This window comes from Archocentrus centrarchus, chromosome 11 (assembly GCF_007364275.1).
Source record: "Archocentrus centrarchus isolate MPI-CPG fArcCen1 chromosome 11, fArcCen1, whole genome shotgun sequence".
Lineage (NCBI taxonomy): Eukaryota > Metazoa > Chordata > Actinopteri > Cichliformes > Cichlidae > Archocentrus > Archocentrus centrarchus.
In genome coordinates, this window is record NC_044356.1 from 25012677 (window position 1) to 25030541 (window position 17865).

A 17865-nucleotide genomic window follows, 5' to 3' on the forward strand; every position below is an offset into this window, starting at 1 on the left:
GCTATGTCTAGGAAGAAAAGTGACATGCCCGGACAGAGAAAACTAGAGAGCATTTTTATGGCGTCCTTCTTTTTCTTTCCACTTCCCCCCTCTCAGCTTATACTTGAGTTTTTTTCTATTTCCAAAACCCCTTTTTTAAGCAGAACTGGCTGCAAACAGAGTCTCTGACTTCTATTCTAGTCATAGGCTGGTTAGACAAAGCTTTCTCTGTACAGAGGAATCCCTTCTGCTCCCTTCACAGCTGAGTATCAACCTGGAATCTCTCCCCATTCTCTAAAACTTTTATTACTCGCCACAGTTCTCTCTCTGTCCTCATGTCTTTTTTCTCTTTTACCTCCCTTTCCACCCCTCCCATCCTCTTAGCTGGTTGATGTTATAAATAACAGGACTGTGGAATGTATTTTGACTTTTTTGCTGCTTTTCACTTCTAATTAAGGCTTAGAAATGCCTTTCTAGAGGACAGCAATGCGTATACATGCCAGATTAGAGTAGTTGAAACCTTTTATATTTTTTTTGGTGTTTGAATGTTGGTTGAGAAATGGCTAGAAACAGAGAAACAGTTGGTGCAGAAAGAATGCGTCTGTCCCAGGACAAAAGCAGGTCGAGAATGATAATGCCGGGTCGAGAGAGCTGGGCTTATCCCAACCGGCAGTATGGATTTCCTGCCTTCAGCCTCCTTTCAGTCACATCTAACTCACACACATACACACAGGTCACTGGCAAAAGTTTTTGTTGTGGATGATATATAGTATAAGGGTCTGTGCAATTAAAATTAGAAAGTTGTTTCCAAAACTTGCTCTGTTTTCTGCCTGTGTATAGTCTATATATTACAGTGTTTATTAAACTTCCCTTCTTGGCATTCCCTTTCTAACTAACAAATCAACAAAATTATGTCCACTGAAATTATATATTGAATTATATGATTTTTTTCTCTGAAAATAATCTATTCATGCCATAAAATGGGCAGGATGCCACTCTATATCAGTAGGGTTATGTGAGGGCAAGCAAGGCAAGCAGTACTTGCCCAGTGAAATCTCAGAGTAGACATCAATTACAATGTGACAGAGTGAAAGTGATCTCTCTCTTTTCATTAACGCTGCTTCACTACAAGCCCATTGAAATCTGTTTGATGCACGTGTCCTGGGTCCTGTTAACAACAGCTTGAGCTTGTTAGGCTGAGAGGCCAGCAGCTTATTCTGGTTGTTTGCACATTGTGTGTCAGGTTTGGGCTGTGGCAAGCCAGGCAGAGGACCCCAATGCAGGACTCAGACGAGGAGGTTAACGATAACTTGAAGCTTTAATCCAAAATACTTGGCTGCATAAACATGAACGAGGCATAAACCACACAGCAGGGAAAAACCAGTGACGACACAACAAGTACCAAGGAGAACTGCAGACAATAAATACACAGAGGGATAATGAGAGGAGTGGAAACATGTGAGGAGCACAGCTGAACACAATACACTGACGAGACAAAGGGAAGCAAAACTAAACACAAAGAACAAGGAACACAAGACTGTCAAAATAAAACAGGAAGTGACTAAACATAACACACACCCAAACTTAACACAGAGGGAACCAAACCAGACCATAACAGAAATCTAAATACAACACACAGGGAACACTGGGACATAAAACTAAACACAAGACATGAGACAAGGGACTAAGACATGAGAACAAAACATACATAGGAACAATGACAGTAAAGGAGGACATGGGAGGCAAACCAGACTTGACACCGAAGAAAAAACACTTGAACACAGGTCGTGGAAAACAAGAGGGAAACTGGAATCAAACACAAATAACTAAACAAATGACAAACCAAAATCCTAATGCATCACAACAAAACTCAAAGAACATAATGCACACTGGGCTAATGGCCCAGGATCATGACATTGTGGACATATCTCTGGTCTTTGACAGTAGACTGATGGGAGACCATCATACTAGACATGCTGCCACTGGCTCTGCTTTCACTGCGCTGAGATCAGTTACCATCTGCAAGTTTTTTTAGTTTAGTTTTTTTTTTTTTTATCATCTTAACAGAAAACCTTTCTTATTAGCCACCCCATTAACCACCTTGGACAATATGGTTTATGTAGAGGAGCTGGAGTGTAATATTTTTTTTTTTAGCACATAAGCAAGGAAAGCCTTGATGATGGGGAAGGGAACTTCTGCTTCCTCAGTCATGTCCAGTTTAATAAAACAATCAAAATAAAGAGGTGCAGGTACATTTTCAGATTTGCCACTATGAGAAATAACTTGGTTGGCCAAATTCATGAAGTTTAACCAGCTGCTTTAGTAATAAAACACCTTTTTCATTAATATTTTTAATCCTCCTGGCGACATTGATGGTTAACCATGTCACACACTGCTCAAACCTTTTAATTTATTATGATTTTTTTTTATTTTGCAAATATATTTAATATACTTTAATATAGCATGAAGTCATGGTGTAGGCCTATTTTTAAGCTCATGAAAAGCAGTTTTCCCCCAGAGATATGTGACCCTAACAAGACAAGCACTATAAACATGACTTTATAGAATATGATGAATATTAGACCTGTCCAGTGTGTATCCCGCCTCTTGCCCTGTGGCAGCTAGGATAAGCTCCAGCCGCTGCTGCCCCCCCAGTCAAAATGCACATCAAGGGTCAGTTGTTGGGGTACATTATCTAAAACTTGCATTTTACAGAAACACTATGATTAGGTTTAATATAGAAATGTGGGACTGTCTGTGGCTGCATGCTTGGTTGTTAACGTACTGTGATGAGAACATTATATAAATGTACTTTGGTACTTCTGGATTTTGTTGGTGATACATTTCGAATGCATATGATTTTGTGTTATTTTTATGCAACTGTAATTTTTAAAATGACATTATAGAGGAAGATACACTGCATTGTATGTTTTGCTAAATGGGAAAAGGAATATCACTGCTCAATTCCTACTGAGAGAAGGTCAGTACAGTGCTTGGAGCTCATTGGACAAGGTTCAAGTACAAGCAGCTAAAACGTAAGACTGAATTATTAAAAAAAAGCATTGCATTTGAACAAATTATTCCAACTTGATAAGCTTTTTGTCATGGCCGGGGAGGAAACGGACGAGGAAGGACTCACATGAAGGACTCCAGAAGCAAACATAACTAAAAAAAGGGATTTATTTCAACGGGGAGACACAAATACAAAAACCTTGGAAGGGAGGCACGGGGAGACGAAGGGCAGGCACAGGGAACACAGGAACATGCGGGCACAAAACATCAACGACGCGACAGAGAAAAAATGAAAACTGAGGGCTTAAATACACACTGGGTAATCAGGGCAAGAGGAAACAGCAGGGAACAACAGGTGAGGCAAATGAAACTAATTACACAGGGGAAGCAAAGCTAAACACAAAGCACAAGGAAATCACATTGGCAAAATAAAACAGGAAGTGATAAACCAAGGAACACGCAGACAAGTCACAACACTGGGAACATGACAAACATACAGGGAGGACAAACTCAGGAAATAAACTTATTAACACAAAACGCTGGGCCAACGGCCCAGGACATGACAGTACCCCCCCCTCAAAGGCCGGCTCCCGACGGCCAAAACCAGAAACAAAACCAGACAAGGGCGGGAGGCGGGGGACCAGGAAGGAGGGCCCGAAACAAAAACAGACAGGGAGCAAACAAAGTCAGGAACAAACCCAAAAACACAAGAAAGCACTGGAGCAAGGGTAGAGCACAGGGGCAAAAAACAATAAGCAAAAGGAACAGAACAAAGAAAAGCAATGGCACAAGCTGAATACAGTCCAAAACCCAGAGCAAAAACACGGGGATGAGAAAACAAAAAAAAAAAAAAAAACAACCGGATGAAACAAAAAGCGACGGCACAAGGCCGGAGAGCTCCAAATGTCCAAAACAGGGGGTCGAAACAAGGAACAGTCCAGGAGCTATGACAAAACAAAAAACAGCAGGGGAAAAAACAGTCCACAGTTCAGGGGAGTCAGTGGGAAATCCAAAAACAAAAAACACACAGTTCAGGAGGCCGCAGAGGCCAAGGGGCCACAAAGCAAAATCCCAACGAGGGAGGCCGACCGCGCTCCCAGCGGCGGCGGCGACGAGGACGAGAAGGAATCACTGGAGGCCGACCGCGCTCCCAGCGGCGGCGGCGACGAGGACGAGAAGGAATCACGGGAGGCCGACCGCGCTCCCAGCGGCGGCGGCGACGAGGACGAGAAGGAATCACTGGAGGCCGACCGCGCTCCCAGCGGCGGCGGCGACGACGAGGAGGAGTCACTGGAGGCCGACCGCGCTCCCAGCGGCGGCGGCGACGACGAGGAGGAGTCACTGGAGGCCGACCGCGCTCCCAGCGGCGGCGGCGACGACGACGAGGAGTCACTGGAGGCCGACCGCGCTCCCAGCGGCGGCGGCGACGACGACGAGGAGAAGTCACTGGAGGCCGACCGCGGGGCGTGCGGCGGCGGCGACGGGGAGCAGACACTGGAGGCCGACCGCGGGGCATGCGGCGGCGGAGAAGGGCGACCCCGGGCTCTGGTGGGGAACCCTCGGGTGACGTGGAGCGCTCGGACTGAGCAGAGACCCCCACCGGCTCGGACTGAGCGGGACCCCCTGGCTCGGAGCGCTCGGACTGAGCGGAGACCCCCATCGGCTCGGACTGAGCGGGACCCTCGTGCGCGGAGCGCTCGGACTGAGCGGAGACCCCCATCGGCTCGGACTGAGCGGGACCCTCTGGCGCGGAGTGCTCGGACTGAGCGGGACCCCCTGGCTCGGACTGAGCGGAGACCCCCATCGGCTCGGACTGAGCGGGACCCTCTGGCGCGGAGCGCTCGGACTGAGCGGAGACCCCCATCGGCTCGGACTGAGCGGGACCCTCTGGCGCGGAGCGCTCGGACTGAGCGGAGACCCCCATCGGCTCGGACTGAGCGGGACCCTCTGGCGCGGAGCGCTCGGACTGAGCGGGACCCTCTGGCGCGGAGCGCTCGGACTGAGCGGAGACCCCCATCGGCTCGGACTGAGCGGGACCCCCTGGCTCGGACTGAGCGGAGACCCCCATCGGCTCGGACTGAGCGGAGACCCCCATCGGCTTGGAGTGAGCTGAGCCCATGGGCTGAACGGGGCCTACATAGTGAGGCACCGGATGCGTAGGCTGGGACCGCGGAACAGGGCACACTGCTGCTTTATTGAGCAGCAGGGGCGGCTCGAGGAATAGCCGAGGTGCAGGGGGCTGCGTGGAAGCAGGCCGGGTGACGACTGGCTGCGTGGAAGCCGGGACGACTGGCTGCGTGGAAGCAGGCCGGGAGACGACTGGCTGCGTGGAAGCAGGCCGGGAGACGACTGGCTGCGTGGAAGCAGGCCGGGAGACGACTGGCTGCGTGGAAGCAGGCCGGGAGACGACTGGCTGCGTGGAAGCAGGCCGGGAGACGACTGGCTGCGTGGAAGCAGGCCGGGAGACGACTGGCTGCGTGGAAGCAGGCCGGGAGACGACTGGATGCGTGGAAGCAGGCCGGGAGACGGCTGGCTGCGTGGAAGCAGGCCGGGAGACGACTGGCTGCGTGGAAGCAGGCCGGGAGACGACTGGCTGCGTGGAAGCAGGCCGGGAGACGACTGGCTGCGTGGAAGCAGGCCGGGAGCCAGAGAGAGCGGGCTGTGAGCTAGGGAGATCTGGCTGCGGGGAAACAGACCGCGAGCGAGAGAGTTCTGGCTGCGTGGAAACAGACCGAGAGCTAGGGAGATCTGGCTGCGTGGAAACAGACCGAGAGCTAGGGAGATCTGGCTGCGTGGAAACAGACCGAGAGCTAGGGAGATCTGGCTGCGTGGAAACAGACCGAGAGCTAGGGAGATCTGGCTGCGTGGAAACAGACCGAGAGCTAGGGAGATCTGGCTGCGTGGAAACAGACCGAGAGCTAGGGAGATCTGGCTGCGTGGAGACAGACCGAGAGCTAGGGAGATCTGGCTGCGTGGAGACAGACCGAGAGCTCGCTGACACTGGGGCCTGAGAGGGAGCTGACACTACTGGAGCTACAGAAGGAGCAGGAGCTGAGGGAACTGGGACCAAAACCGAAGGAACTAAGACAGGGGCTGAGGGAACTGACTGAGAGGGCACTGAAACAGCTGACACTGGGGACCGAGGAAGAGTTACTGGAGCTGACTGAAGGCGAGGGAGAGCGACTGGAGCTAGAGCTGACTGAGACCCTGCTGCTGCAGCTAACACAGAAAACCGATGCGAAGGCTTGGACCTGGTTGCCCCCACCCGCGGAACAGGAACGGGTGCAGAGGTCAGCCCGTCCGTGGCTGCCCCCACCCGCGGAACAGGAACGGGTGCAGAGGTCAGCCCGTCCGTGGCTGCCCCCACCCGCGGAACAGGTACGGGTGCAGAGGTCAGCCCGTCCGTGGCTGCCCCCACCCGCGGAACAGGTACGGGTGCAGAGGTCAGCCCGTCCGTGGCTGCCCCCACCCGCGGAACAGGTACGGGTGCAGAGGTCAGCCCGTCCGTGGCTGCCCCCACCCGCGGAACAGGTACGGGTGCAGAGGTCAGCCCGTCCGTGGCTGCCCCCACCCGCGGAACAGGTACGGGTGCAGAGGTCAGCCCGTCCGTGGCTGCCCCCACCCGCGGAACAGGTACGGGTGCAGGGGGAGCTGGAGCCAAGGGAGCGGGAGCAGGGTGAGCAGAGGGAGCTGGAGCTAACTGAGGGGTCTGAGACTGCGACTGAGGAGGAGCTGGAGCTAACTGAGGGGTCTGAGACTGCGACTGAGGAGGAGCTGGAGCTAACTGAGGGGTCTGAGACTGCGACTGAGGAGGAGCTGGAGCTACAGCTGACTGGGAACACTGCGACTGAGGAGGAGCTGGAGCTACAGCTGACTGGGAACACTGCGACTGAGGAGGAGCTGGAGCTACAGCTGACTGGGAACACTGCGACTGAGGAGGAGCTGGAGCTACAGCTGACTGGGAACACTGCGACTGAGGAGGAGCTGGAGCTACAGCTGACTGGGAACACTGCGACTGAGGAGGAGCTGGAGCTACAGCTGACTGGGAACACTGCGACTGAGGAGGAGCTGACACTGGAGGAACTGACACTGGAGGAACTGACAGAGTGCTAGGGTGAACAGACATTAGGGAAACCGACTGAAGGCTAGAGGGGCCTGAGTACGTCAAAACTGGCCGCGTGGAAGCAGGCCGGGAGACAGAAAGAGCAGACTGCGAGCTAGAGAGAGCAGGAGCTAAGGGCGTTAGAGCTGACTGCGAGGAGACTGACTGCGAGGAGACTGACTGCGAGCTAGGGAGAGGAGCTGACTGCGTGGAAGCAGCCTGAGGCACAGCTGACTGGGGAGACTGAGACACAGCTGACACCGGGCACTGAGAATGCGCTGACACTGGGGACTGAGAATGAGCTGACACTGGGGACTGCTGTAGGTGAAGGGTGGAGGTTAAGAAATCCTGCACTAACCCATGCAGAGAGCCAAATAACCAAGGGTAATCATCGACTAGCCCTTGCAGCTGGGCCGTGAGCTGTTGCTGTTCCTGCTCACATGGGTCAGCCAGAAGGTCCATAACCAGTGAATCCACCCAACAGATAATGGTCTGCTTTGCCACCTCAGGGAGGGGAAAGGCAGGGGGGTGACGGGAATAATTGTCCGCAGGCATAGTAGCGTTGAAGCCAGTGTTACTCACGGAAACGGAGGATTGGGTGTGAAGTGGTGAAGCGGTCCGCGGCGTTATACCGCTCGGGTCTCGGGGTGCCTTCCGCCGTTGCTGCCGGGAACTCCCTCTCCTCCGCGGCTGCCGAGGAAGGGAGGGATCAGCGAAAGGGGAGGCAGGTGAGTGACGATGACGGGGACTGTTCAAAGACGCCGGGCCCCCCAGCGCTAGACGAGTGCCGTCGAAAAAATTGGAGCCGGAGGGGGTTTTGTAATGGTCGCGTCGTTCTGTCATGGCCGGGGAGGAAACGGACGAGGAAGGACTCACATGAAGGACTCCAGAAGCAAACATAACTAAAAAAAGGGATTTATTTCAACGGGGAGACACAAATACAAAAACCTTGGAAGGGAGGCACGGGGAGACGAAGGGCAGGCACAGGGAACACAGGAACATGCGGGCACAAAACATCAACGACGCGACAGAGAAAAAATGAAAACTGAGGGCTTAAATACACACTGGGTAATCAGGGCAAGAGGAAACAGCAGGGAACAACAGGTGAGGCAAATGAAACTAATTACACAGGGGAAGCAAAGCTAAACACAAAGCACAAGGAAATCACATTGGCAAAATAAAACAGGAAGTGATAAACCAAGGAACACGCAGACAAGTCACAACACTGGGAACATGACAAACATACAGGGAGGACAAACTCAGGAAATAAACTTATTAACACAAAACGCTGGGCCAACGGCCCAGGACATGACACTTTTATTGGCCTTACAGTAACACAATGAGTTATTGTCACCTTGAGTAACACCATCATTGCTTCATTTGTCTCTCTGTATTGTCACGTGTTAGAGGATGCAGGAGTTTATGTCGCTGCAGTTAGATAGACAGCTACAAAAGGAAACAGAATAAGAAGGATAGGTGACACATTCCCCAGCAGGATTATACTCATCTTGTTAGTTAATGATTTTTACTGCACACGCACATTTTGCACAGGCGCTCTGCAGCCTTCTTGCAGTCATATTGAGGGTGTCTGTTTTCTCTTGAATTGCCATAGAAACATTAAAACATTTCAATCTGTTAGGCTTGAGTGAACTAAACTATGACTCATTTTAACCCCTCCCAGCACACCAGTGCACACATACAGCACAGATCCCCCCACCCCCACTGCTCTCATTCACATACACACACCAGACAAAACCTCATCATGAATCATCTCACATTCATAACCGGCCTACAGGTCAGATTTTTGGGAACAGCTAATTAACTGCCACCCAATCTAACTGCAACAAAAGTGACACAGTGCATGAAAACAAATTCACTCCACATGTGTTAATGCACTTTTGGCTCACTCTTTTCTGTGATGTTTGCCCGTGAAACACAGAAAGGCTTCAGCCTAGTGCTGACAGTACATGATCAGCTTGAGGGATGACAGCCATTAAAGTTGTAGAATATGAGAACCATGTGCTGAAAGCGGGAAAAAAAGCTGACTGACAGTGATATCTTTAGATCGTGTGCCAGAAATAGCCCAGGAATCCCAACAGACAGGTAATTTAGCTGCCTCATCTCAGGAACTAAATCAAGACAGTGACCCACAACTCACTGATGAGAGAGACCATGTGAATAAGAAAGAGTTTAATCATGTGATGTCAGGTTGATCACACGTGCGCATGTGCATGAGGACTTTAGTCCGTGAATAATCAGGTGCTCTGTAAGAGTCACATCACAATTATAGCTGCGTTTTGCATGGGATGTGTTCAATTATATTCCTGCTTTAAAAAACATGTTTACTCTCGTGATGATGAGCATTTGTGTCAGTTACAGGCTAGAAAATACAAGAGTTAGGAGGTGTGTTGACATTCTTTGGGTAGAGATATTGCAATCATAACAAAACACTGCGCTGTTCCATAGTTATTGTTTATTATTCAGATGTAGACTAGACTGTAGTCACAGGCTTGCCTCAGTCTGTTTCCCAAAGGCTGCGACACCACCTCCTACACCACCTTCTGCTTCCTCTTCCTTACCGTACTGGGTCTCCTCCACATTCAAACCAGATGAGCCAGTCCCACAACACAACTAGACACACTGACGTCAGTTCTTCTCGTTCCCCACCACACTGAATTTTGAAACTCAGATCAGATTTCTGAGGTGAGTGCAGCTGAATACAGCTTCAAGATGGCCCCTTGTGACTCGCTTCATCTACCTAATTATGTGTGTGTGTGTGTGTGTGTGTGTGTGTGTGTGTGTGTGTGTGTGTGTGTGTGTGTGTGTGTGTGTGTCTGTGTGTGTGTGTGTGTGTGTGTGTTTGTGAGTCACATTTAACAAAGGGTATCAGGTTTCTACCTGGCTGGACAGAGACAGAAAAGAGCAACCCTCTCTTTCCGGAAACAGCTGAATAACTTGACCTTTGACAGGTGGCTAGTCAGTAGTTTTCCATGGAGCTGTCTTTTCCTCCAAAAAAAAAGGAGAAAATTGCCTAGGAATAGAGTTGTGGTATTTTTTTTTTTTCACATTTTTTTTATAGAAAGCTCTATTTATGGTTACAGATCTAAGGGGTGTATTTTTGTTTCCTAGCTTCCATGATGGATCATCGCACCAGGGTTCCTCTCCTGAGGGAGATGACTGCACCTGATCCCCTGAAAGTAGGTTAGGGGAAAAGACAAAAGGAAACCCAGCTGCTACTGGCCTGTGTAGCTTAAGTAAAAGACTCACCACTAGTGTCAAAATTTTAGCCCCAGCTACGAACATGAAGAGAAACAAGCAGCGCTGGAATAGCTCACTCCTACCAGCACTGTAAGAGGTGGAGGAGAGGCTGGCTCTGATACAGAGGGAGGGACTGAGTGTTCAGAGCATGGAGCTTCATTCACTCTGCTAAACACACACACACACACACACACACACACACACACACACACACACACACACACACAACACGCTCTGTAAAGCTGTTCTCAGGCTGAGAGAAAAGAGTGGAGCAGAGGAGAGGACACCACGCTCACCGTGTAAGTTTACAAACGCTAGATTGTTTGTTAATGTGACAACGTGTGTGTTTATCTGTGTGTGCTCTTCGCGTGTGTGTCTTTGTGAGGTAAGAAGTTAACTTTCAAGGTTTATCTTTCATTGCTAGTTTTATTGTATTGAGCTTCTTTCTCTTCTCTAACTCACCCAGACCCACGTCTCTGCTGATGTGAACCACATGGCTCACATGCATGCACACACATACTGAGACGCTGCAGAGGTCTGGAGCTCCCATAGGGCCGTGACATACACAAAAAAAATGAGAGAACAGAAAAGGGAGAGTGGGGGCGTATGAGTAACAGGAAAATTTTAGGAGAACAGTGTGCAAATGGTCTTAGTACACCGATGTTCTTGTTTTGTCTTCTTTTCTGTTTTATTTTCATTGCAATTCTGACTGACTCTGGCTTCTTCAACTTAATCTAGATATTGTCCTTTGTTCCTCTGTTCTTGATTTCTCATGCCACTCTGTCCTCCTCCTCTAACTTTCACTTCCAGCCTATTTTTACATCTTTCTCTCTTGCCCTCTTTCTCTCATCCTGCTGATCTCATTGTTGTCCCAGGTGGTGACAGGCAGAAAAAAAAACGGACCATAAGAGAGGCCTAACAGGGACAAAAGGGTTCATCAAACCCAACACACCAGGGAGCTCCCAGATCCTGTGACAAACAGTAGGCACCTTGATCCAGGTGGAGATACAGGGTCTTAGCCTCCAGGACCAACCTCCAGGATGTCCCGGAGGAGGTCTACAGGTGACCTGGTGCCCAGGGACATCACTGAGATCTTGGCTCGTGAGGCAAGGGCTCAGCGTGGGCAGAGGAAGCCAGGAAGCTCCCTTGGAGGAGCTTTCAGCTGGTTAAAGGGGAGCCGGCGGAGGAAGAACACTGGCAATGGAATGAACCGTAACGGGAGCGCTGTGATAGATGCCAAAGTGGGACTTCAGAACCATGACCCTCCAAAAGGTGAGTGGGTAGTCGTTTTGAACTTGGCCTTTTTTAGATTAGGTGTTGCCAAGGCAGAATGACACAGCAAGACAAGAGAGTAATCACAAAGTCATGGGTAATTACTTTTTTTGGGGGGGGGGGGGGGGGGGGGGGGGGGGGTAAAGACTTGAAATAATTTTAAAATGACATTAATAAGATCTAATTAATAATCAAGTTAAAAAATATATTGTTCATTACATGAGGATCAATAGCTTGAATGTCAAAAGTATTTATAATCTAAAAATAAACTCTAGCTTTCATTATTTAGCATTCACAAACTAACAGTTTTGAATTAGCAATGGATCGGCTTATATTTCTCTCGAAAGACTGTAAGATGTTGCTTGTTGTGACAAACCTACGAAGACTCTGCAGAAGCATTTTGTCGTCTTTCAGCTCGTTGTTTTGGTTTCAGGGACTGCAGCTTTTACAGCTTGCCATTAGGGTCATAGCAGCATGCTGCGTACAGCCAGACATACAAAAACAAAAACCTCACTGTGTCCAAATAATCCAGCAAAAACTGAGACAGCTACTAGCTTGTCACATTGACACTGACAAGCTAGTAACATCGGCTGCTTGAACCAACCCATGTTATTGTTCCTAAAAAGGCTTCTTGGACTGATTTAGCTTACAAGGACTGATGAAGTTCATGTTTGGAGACAGAGGACCAACATTCAACCAGGCGAGTGTTAGAACAAATGTTAGAAGTATTGGGCTTTTTTTTTTTTTTTTTTTCTGAATGTCTTTGGCTGGTTTGAGATAGAAAACCCCTTGGTTAGTACTTGGTTAGTGTATGTAAAAAACTGTGTTAAATAAACCTTTTTAAATTGTTAAACATGATGGAAAATGTCCTTCCCTCAGTTCTCTCTATACCCTGTAAGTTCTTTACCTTATGATCTCAATTGTGCAGAGATAACTGTTGTTGTGAATTTATCTGACTTGAGGGGGAAAAAAACAGGGATCAGCATCTTTATGCCACTTTTGGTTTGTCTGGTGACTTCGCTGTATAATTTTGTCTTGTTTTGTCTGTTATGATCACAGACTTTGCGGTCGTGATGTGTTTCTGAGGAATGTTGACTTTCAGATTAAGATGGAAAGTTAAGAGAGATTTTGTTATCACCAGGACATCAGTCTGCAGATTTAGAAGTTGGCAAAACCGACGCAAGCAAAGTCTGACTGCGGGGTCTAATCCCCTCTTCTGTTTACTGCCTGTTTGCTTGCTCAACAGCACGGAGATTATCCACAGTCCCCATTTCCTGTTTTTGTTCCACCTCTAAACCCATCCCTTTCTCTTCTGTCATTGCACTTGTGTGTGTTACTGTAGCAACACTTGGAAACCCACATTCAGAGTCTTTGAAACTTTTTTTGGTCACCTCCTTTGTGGGTTTTGTGCCCATTCTGCCTAAAAGGGGCTTCTGTGATTCCTTACACTGTAATTTTCTCAGGTCCATGGAGAACTGTGAATACTGAATGGGTAAGAGACAGTGAATCCATCTGAAACCAAAGATTTACTAGTAGTAGTGTTAACAATTCCAGAGCAGAGGATGTGGTCAAAGGCTGATGCTAAGAATGTGTGGGAACCCTGTATTTGGCATCGTGATTTTTCCATTATAAAGGCTAAAAAGGGAGTGATGTGAATATGAGAAGAAACAGATTGCAAACAGAAAATGGACACACATATTCATGTAGCTTTGTGTTCACTAGCTGTGTTCTCTTTGACTTGAGCTGCTTAAGATGGACTAGAGTGGGATCTTAATGCAGCTGCAGACATGTTTACTATCAGCTGAGAGTTTCATTTTAAAGAAATCTGTGATATCCGAAAAGCAGAAATTGGAGCACTGACAGGACACAGTTCCCTGTTTTCTGTTAATCCTCAAAACACTGTCGTTAACATGCATTCACCATGCACAGAGGGCCTGAGGCCTCTGGACTTCCTTCTCATTCTAAGAAAAAAACAGTCACACTGTTTCACAAGCATGAGCTGCTAGTGCTTTCTGTCTCACCTGTGATTTTGTGTGTGTGTGTATGAACACATTGTTAAGCTTGAGCTGCTTTGTTTTCCTTGGCAGTTTGTCTCCCAACAGTAAGTAATTGGCGCATTACACCTTCACTTTTCTTTCACTGCAGTTCATTCTTTCAGAACCAGCTGGGCGACTTTTTCAACCTGAGGAAACAAAGAATCGGTTTTACTAAGAAAAGTGCACACAAACACGCGGGTACACACATATACGTTTTCATACCGCCCTTGTCTACTCGCATTGGCTTACATTAATGCCGTCCCTATCCTAATGAGAACAAGCATACAGCCTTTCTTTGGGTGTTTAAGTCTGAACACAAAGCAAAGTTGAAAATCAGTAATCGTCACTGTGATTCCACTGTAGAAACAGCTGCATGTAGAAATGGAGGCTACAAGCCTGACTGCTCTTTACTACCTTTGTTACCCACTGATGATCAGACTCTGGCTGCTGGGCTGGGGTCCACATACACTCAACTGTAACATCAACTCTGGGTTCTTCTCTAGCTTTGTTTTAACATGCTGTCTGAGCAGATGCTGCGTTAGCAGTGTTCAGTTCAATTCAGTTTTATTTATATAGCTCCAAATCACAACAAACAGTCGCCTCAAGGCTCTTTATATTTTAAGGTAAAGACCCTACAATAATTACAGAGAAAACCCAACAGTCAACACGACCTCCTATGAGCAGCACTTGGTGACAGTGGGAAAGAAAAAAGGAAACAGAGGAAAAAGAGGTGAATGAAAAGAAACACTGACTGCATCATGGGAACCCCCCAGCAGCCTATGCCTATTGTAGCATAACTACGGGAGGGTTCAGGGTCACCTGATCCAGCCCTAACTACAAGCTTTATCAAAAAGGAAAGTTTTAAGCTTAATCTTAAAAATAGAGAGGGTGTCTGTCTCCCAAATCCAAACTGTGAGCTGGTTCCACAGAAGAGCGGCCTGAAAGCTGAAGGCTCTGCCTCCCATTCTACTCTTAAGTATCTGAGGAACCACAGGTAAGCCAGCAGTCTGAGAGTGAAGTGCTCTATTGGGGTGATATGTTACTGTGAGGTCTTTAAGATAAGATGGGGCCTGATTATTCAAGACCTTGTATGTGAGAAGAAGAATTTTAAATTCTATTCTAGATTTAACAGGGAGACAATGAAGAGAAGCCAATATGGGAGAAATCTGCTCTCTCTTTCTAGTCCCTGTCAGTAGTCTAGCTGCAGCATTTTGGATCAGCTGAAGGCTTTTCAGGGAGCTTTTAGGACAGCCTGATGATAATGAATTACAATATTCCAGCTTAGAAGTAATAAATGCATGAAGTGCATACAGTGTAATACAGTTGTTTCTGTCCTGGATGTAGTTTGCACTTTACCATCGTGTTTTTGTCCTTTAGTTCACTAAAAATAAAACTAGTCTTCATATCTCCTCTCCTCAAAAAGTTGTAGATTCCATCCTTCGTCTCCTCTGTGCAAATGAACTGAAATCAGTGCAAGTGCACAGGAAGAATTGATGCTTTTTTTCTATCTGGCCAACCTGCAGATAATTGAAGAACCTTTGTAATGCAAGTAACAACATAATTGTAACTGTAATGCATTTGCTGAATTTAGTACAGTAATGTGTTACATGATTATTATTATTTTTATAACGGTGTAAAGTGCCTTGAAAAATACAAGATCGGGCAGTCTGACAGTATAAAAAACATGAATGTAGGGACTGTGAGTCCCCTGTTGGTTTGTCGGTCGCCATTTTGAAGCATACTACTATAAGCAGACCATCCAGCTGCCTGTCACTCAGAGTGACTATGGCAAGTCTTAATAAAATCTAAACTCTCAACTTATTAAAAAATACAGCACAGTTTTCACAAAGGGGTAAATTAAGTATACAGATCAAAACAGTTTTTTGTACCAGGCTGTAAACATATTTTTTTGTGCTGTAAAATTGGATGTGTTAGCATGGGAGCTGATGGGAAATAACTCTTTTGAAGTCAGCCTTGTGTGGCCGCTGGAGGAACTGAAGGACCCAGTCTCATATTGCCTCTCCACTGCATACAAACATTTGGTTAAAATCCCATAATCCCTTAACACATTTGGAGTTCTTGTAAATTACAGTGTTTCCATTTTTCTTTCCTGATCTGCTGCAACTGAATGTTTCCTTGCATCATCTGTGCACACCTTTGTTACGTGTGGTACGCTTACATCTCTGTTGGTTTACATTAGCTGCGTCATCCTTGCCTGGCTGGTTTAGATCATGCAGTCGAGCACCGACTGCTGGCTATATTTTACAGACATTCTTCGTCTTCTTCTTTAAAAAAAATACACTCTTTGATGTGCTGAATTCCTGGGAGTCTTGTATCACTGCGGATTGTGTGTGTGTGTGTGTGTGTGTGTGTGTGTGTGTGTGTGTGTGTGTGTGTGTGTGTGTGTGTGTGTGTGTGTGTGTGTGTCGGGGTTTGTTAGCGTGCATGTGAGCATGTGTGTTGCAGCCTGGATGCCAGATTGGGCCCGGAGTTATGTGATGTAGAGGAGAGATTACAACGAATCACAATGACCCATTCAGCCTTGAGAGGACTCTTAGTGAACACTCTCTCAATGCTTTTTTAATTAGAAGAACATCTCAGCGCACGCACACACACCCGCAGACACACACGCCCGCAGACACACACATCGCTCTTTCTCTCAGGTTTTTCAGTCTCTTTTCATACTCATTAAAGCATATTTCTGTCTTTGAATTGCTTCTCAGATTGCTTAACACCCTTTTCAGCACAGCTGTGGGTGTGTTGGCCTTGAATGCTCGTTACTGTGCGATCAGCATGTGTTTATAGTCGAACGTCTGCAGAGCTGCGTGTGAGGGCGTGTGACCGAGTGCTGCCCTGTATCAGAGGATATCTCTATGTTTGTGTGTCAGAGGCATATTGCTGGGCTTAGGGCGGCGCCAACATTCATTACATCACCTCCACAAAGAAATGCACACACACACTTGTGGGCGAGCAGAGCCCCTGCAACTACCTGCTTTGTCCAGCACAGCCCATCTTTGGCTGCTGGCTGTTTGTGCAGTGAGGTCATTTTGCACAGTCCCTGGGATTCCACATGTGTATGTGTGTGTGTGTGTGTGTGTGTGTGTGTGTGTGTGTATGTGTGTGTGTGTGTGTGTGTGTGTGTGTGTGTGTGTGTGTGATCATTGTTTTCTGCATGTGTTCAGCCCTGTGTGAGTTTTTTTTCTTTTTTTTTTTTCCATGCGGCCTTGTAAACGTGTTTGTAATGGATCCATTCTATACTAACCCTATCTGCACGGGTTTGTCTGTGTGTGTTCGGCTGCCACATCACAGAACACAGTCAGGGTGTGTAGATTCACAAACTGTAATATAGATTACAGACCTAGCAGGGTAATAGAAGAGCAAACGTCTCATTACATTGAAAACATTGTATACAGCCTCAGCTTTATTACAGGCCACAACTCAGGGCTAGTTTAATGCAGTTTGACAGGATGAAGGCAGTGTGTGTTGGGCAAAGTGAGGGAGCGGTGTGAAAGTTTAATGCATCCCCACTGTGTCCCCTGCAAACATCATTCATCACCAATACACACACACTTTGATGAGCGTGGAAATTTTACCTGGGTAAGCAGATACCTCTGAAGCTCATCCATCACCACAGACCTAAAGCAACGTCGCCGAGGTAAACGTCTCCTAGGCAGCCACATTGTGGGGAGCAACACTGTGCACGGTCAACACAGGTCACATTTAATGTGACGACATGTGATAGAGTCACATGCAGCAGAGTGGAAAATGACCTAGAAAGAATAGTAAAGCATATTCCATATTTCTTTAGAGATTCATGCATGAGCATGAATATGTATTGTGAAATCCCATGCCAGTCACATCAATATGCTTGTGTGTATGTAGGAAGAGGTTCCTATAATTGCTTGTGATCATTACCTGATATTTTGGCAGTGGTTATGTTTATGGAATAAAAGGTAATGGTTGTTTTATAAGACATGGAGTGTGTTTGATGTGGTGGGGAAGCAGCTGGAAGACATCATTGTGGGACTAAGGGAGTGGGAGTCTGTATATGCAGGGAAATACGACTGATTCACTCACAGAAATATGTGTGTGTGTGGTTCTTGTTATGTAATGTGTTGTAATAGATACACCTGTTGAAAGCTGTTTACAGGATCCAGCTGCATGCTATCTTTGCCCAGTTTTATTTCTCTGAAGAGAAGAAGACGA

At 47.4% G+C, this 17865-nt stretch overlaps 1 protein-coding gene across 4 annotated transcripts in view; it reads left to right on the forward strand.

Moving 5' to 3' along the window:
• The first annotated feature begins 10523 nt into the window (after positions 1 to 10523).
• The window catches only part of nhsl3 (NHS like 3), a 40898-nt gene continuing 33556 nt past the window's right edge, over positions 10524 to 17865 (forward strand). For 2 of the 4 annotated variants that reach the window (XM_030740770.1, XM_030740776.1), the window contains exons 1-2: positions 10538 to 10650; positions 11162 to 11623. In XM_030740770.1, the coding sequence (XP_030596630.1) occupies positions 11392 to 11623 (232 nt within the window). In that variant the 5' untranslated portion in view covers positions 10538 to 10650; positions 11162 to 11391. Of the gene's footprint in view, positions 10651 to 11033; positions 11624 to 17865 lie in introns of those variants that run through there. The other 2 variants (XM_030740772.1, XM_030740771.1) reach the window with 2 other exon arrangements.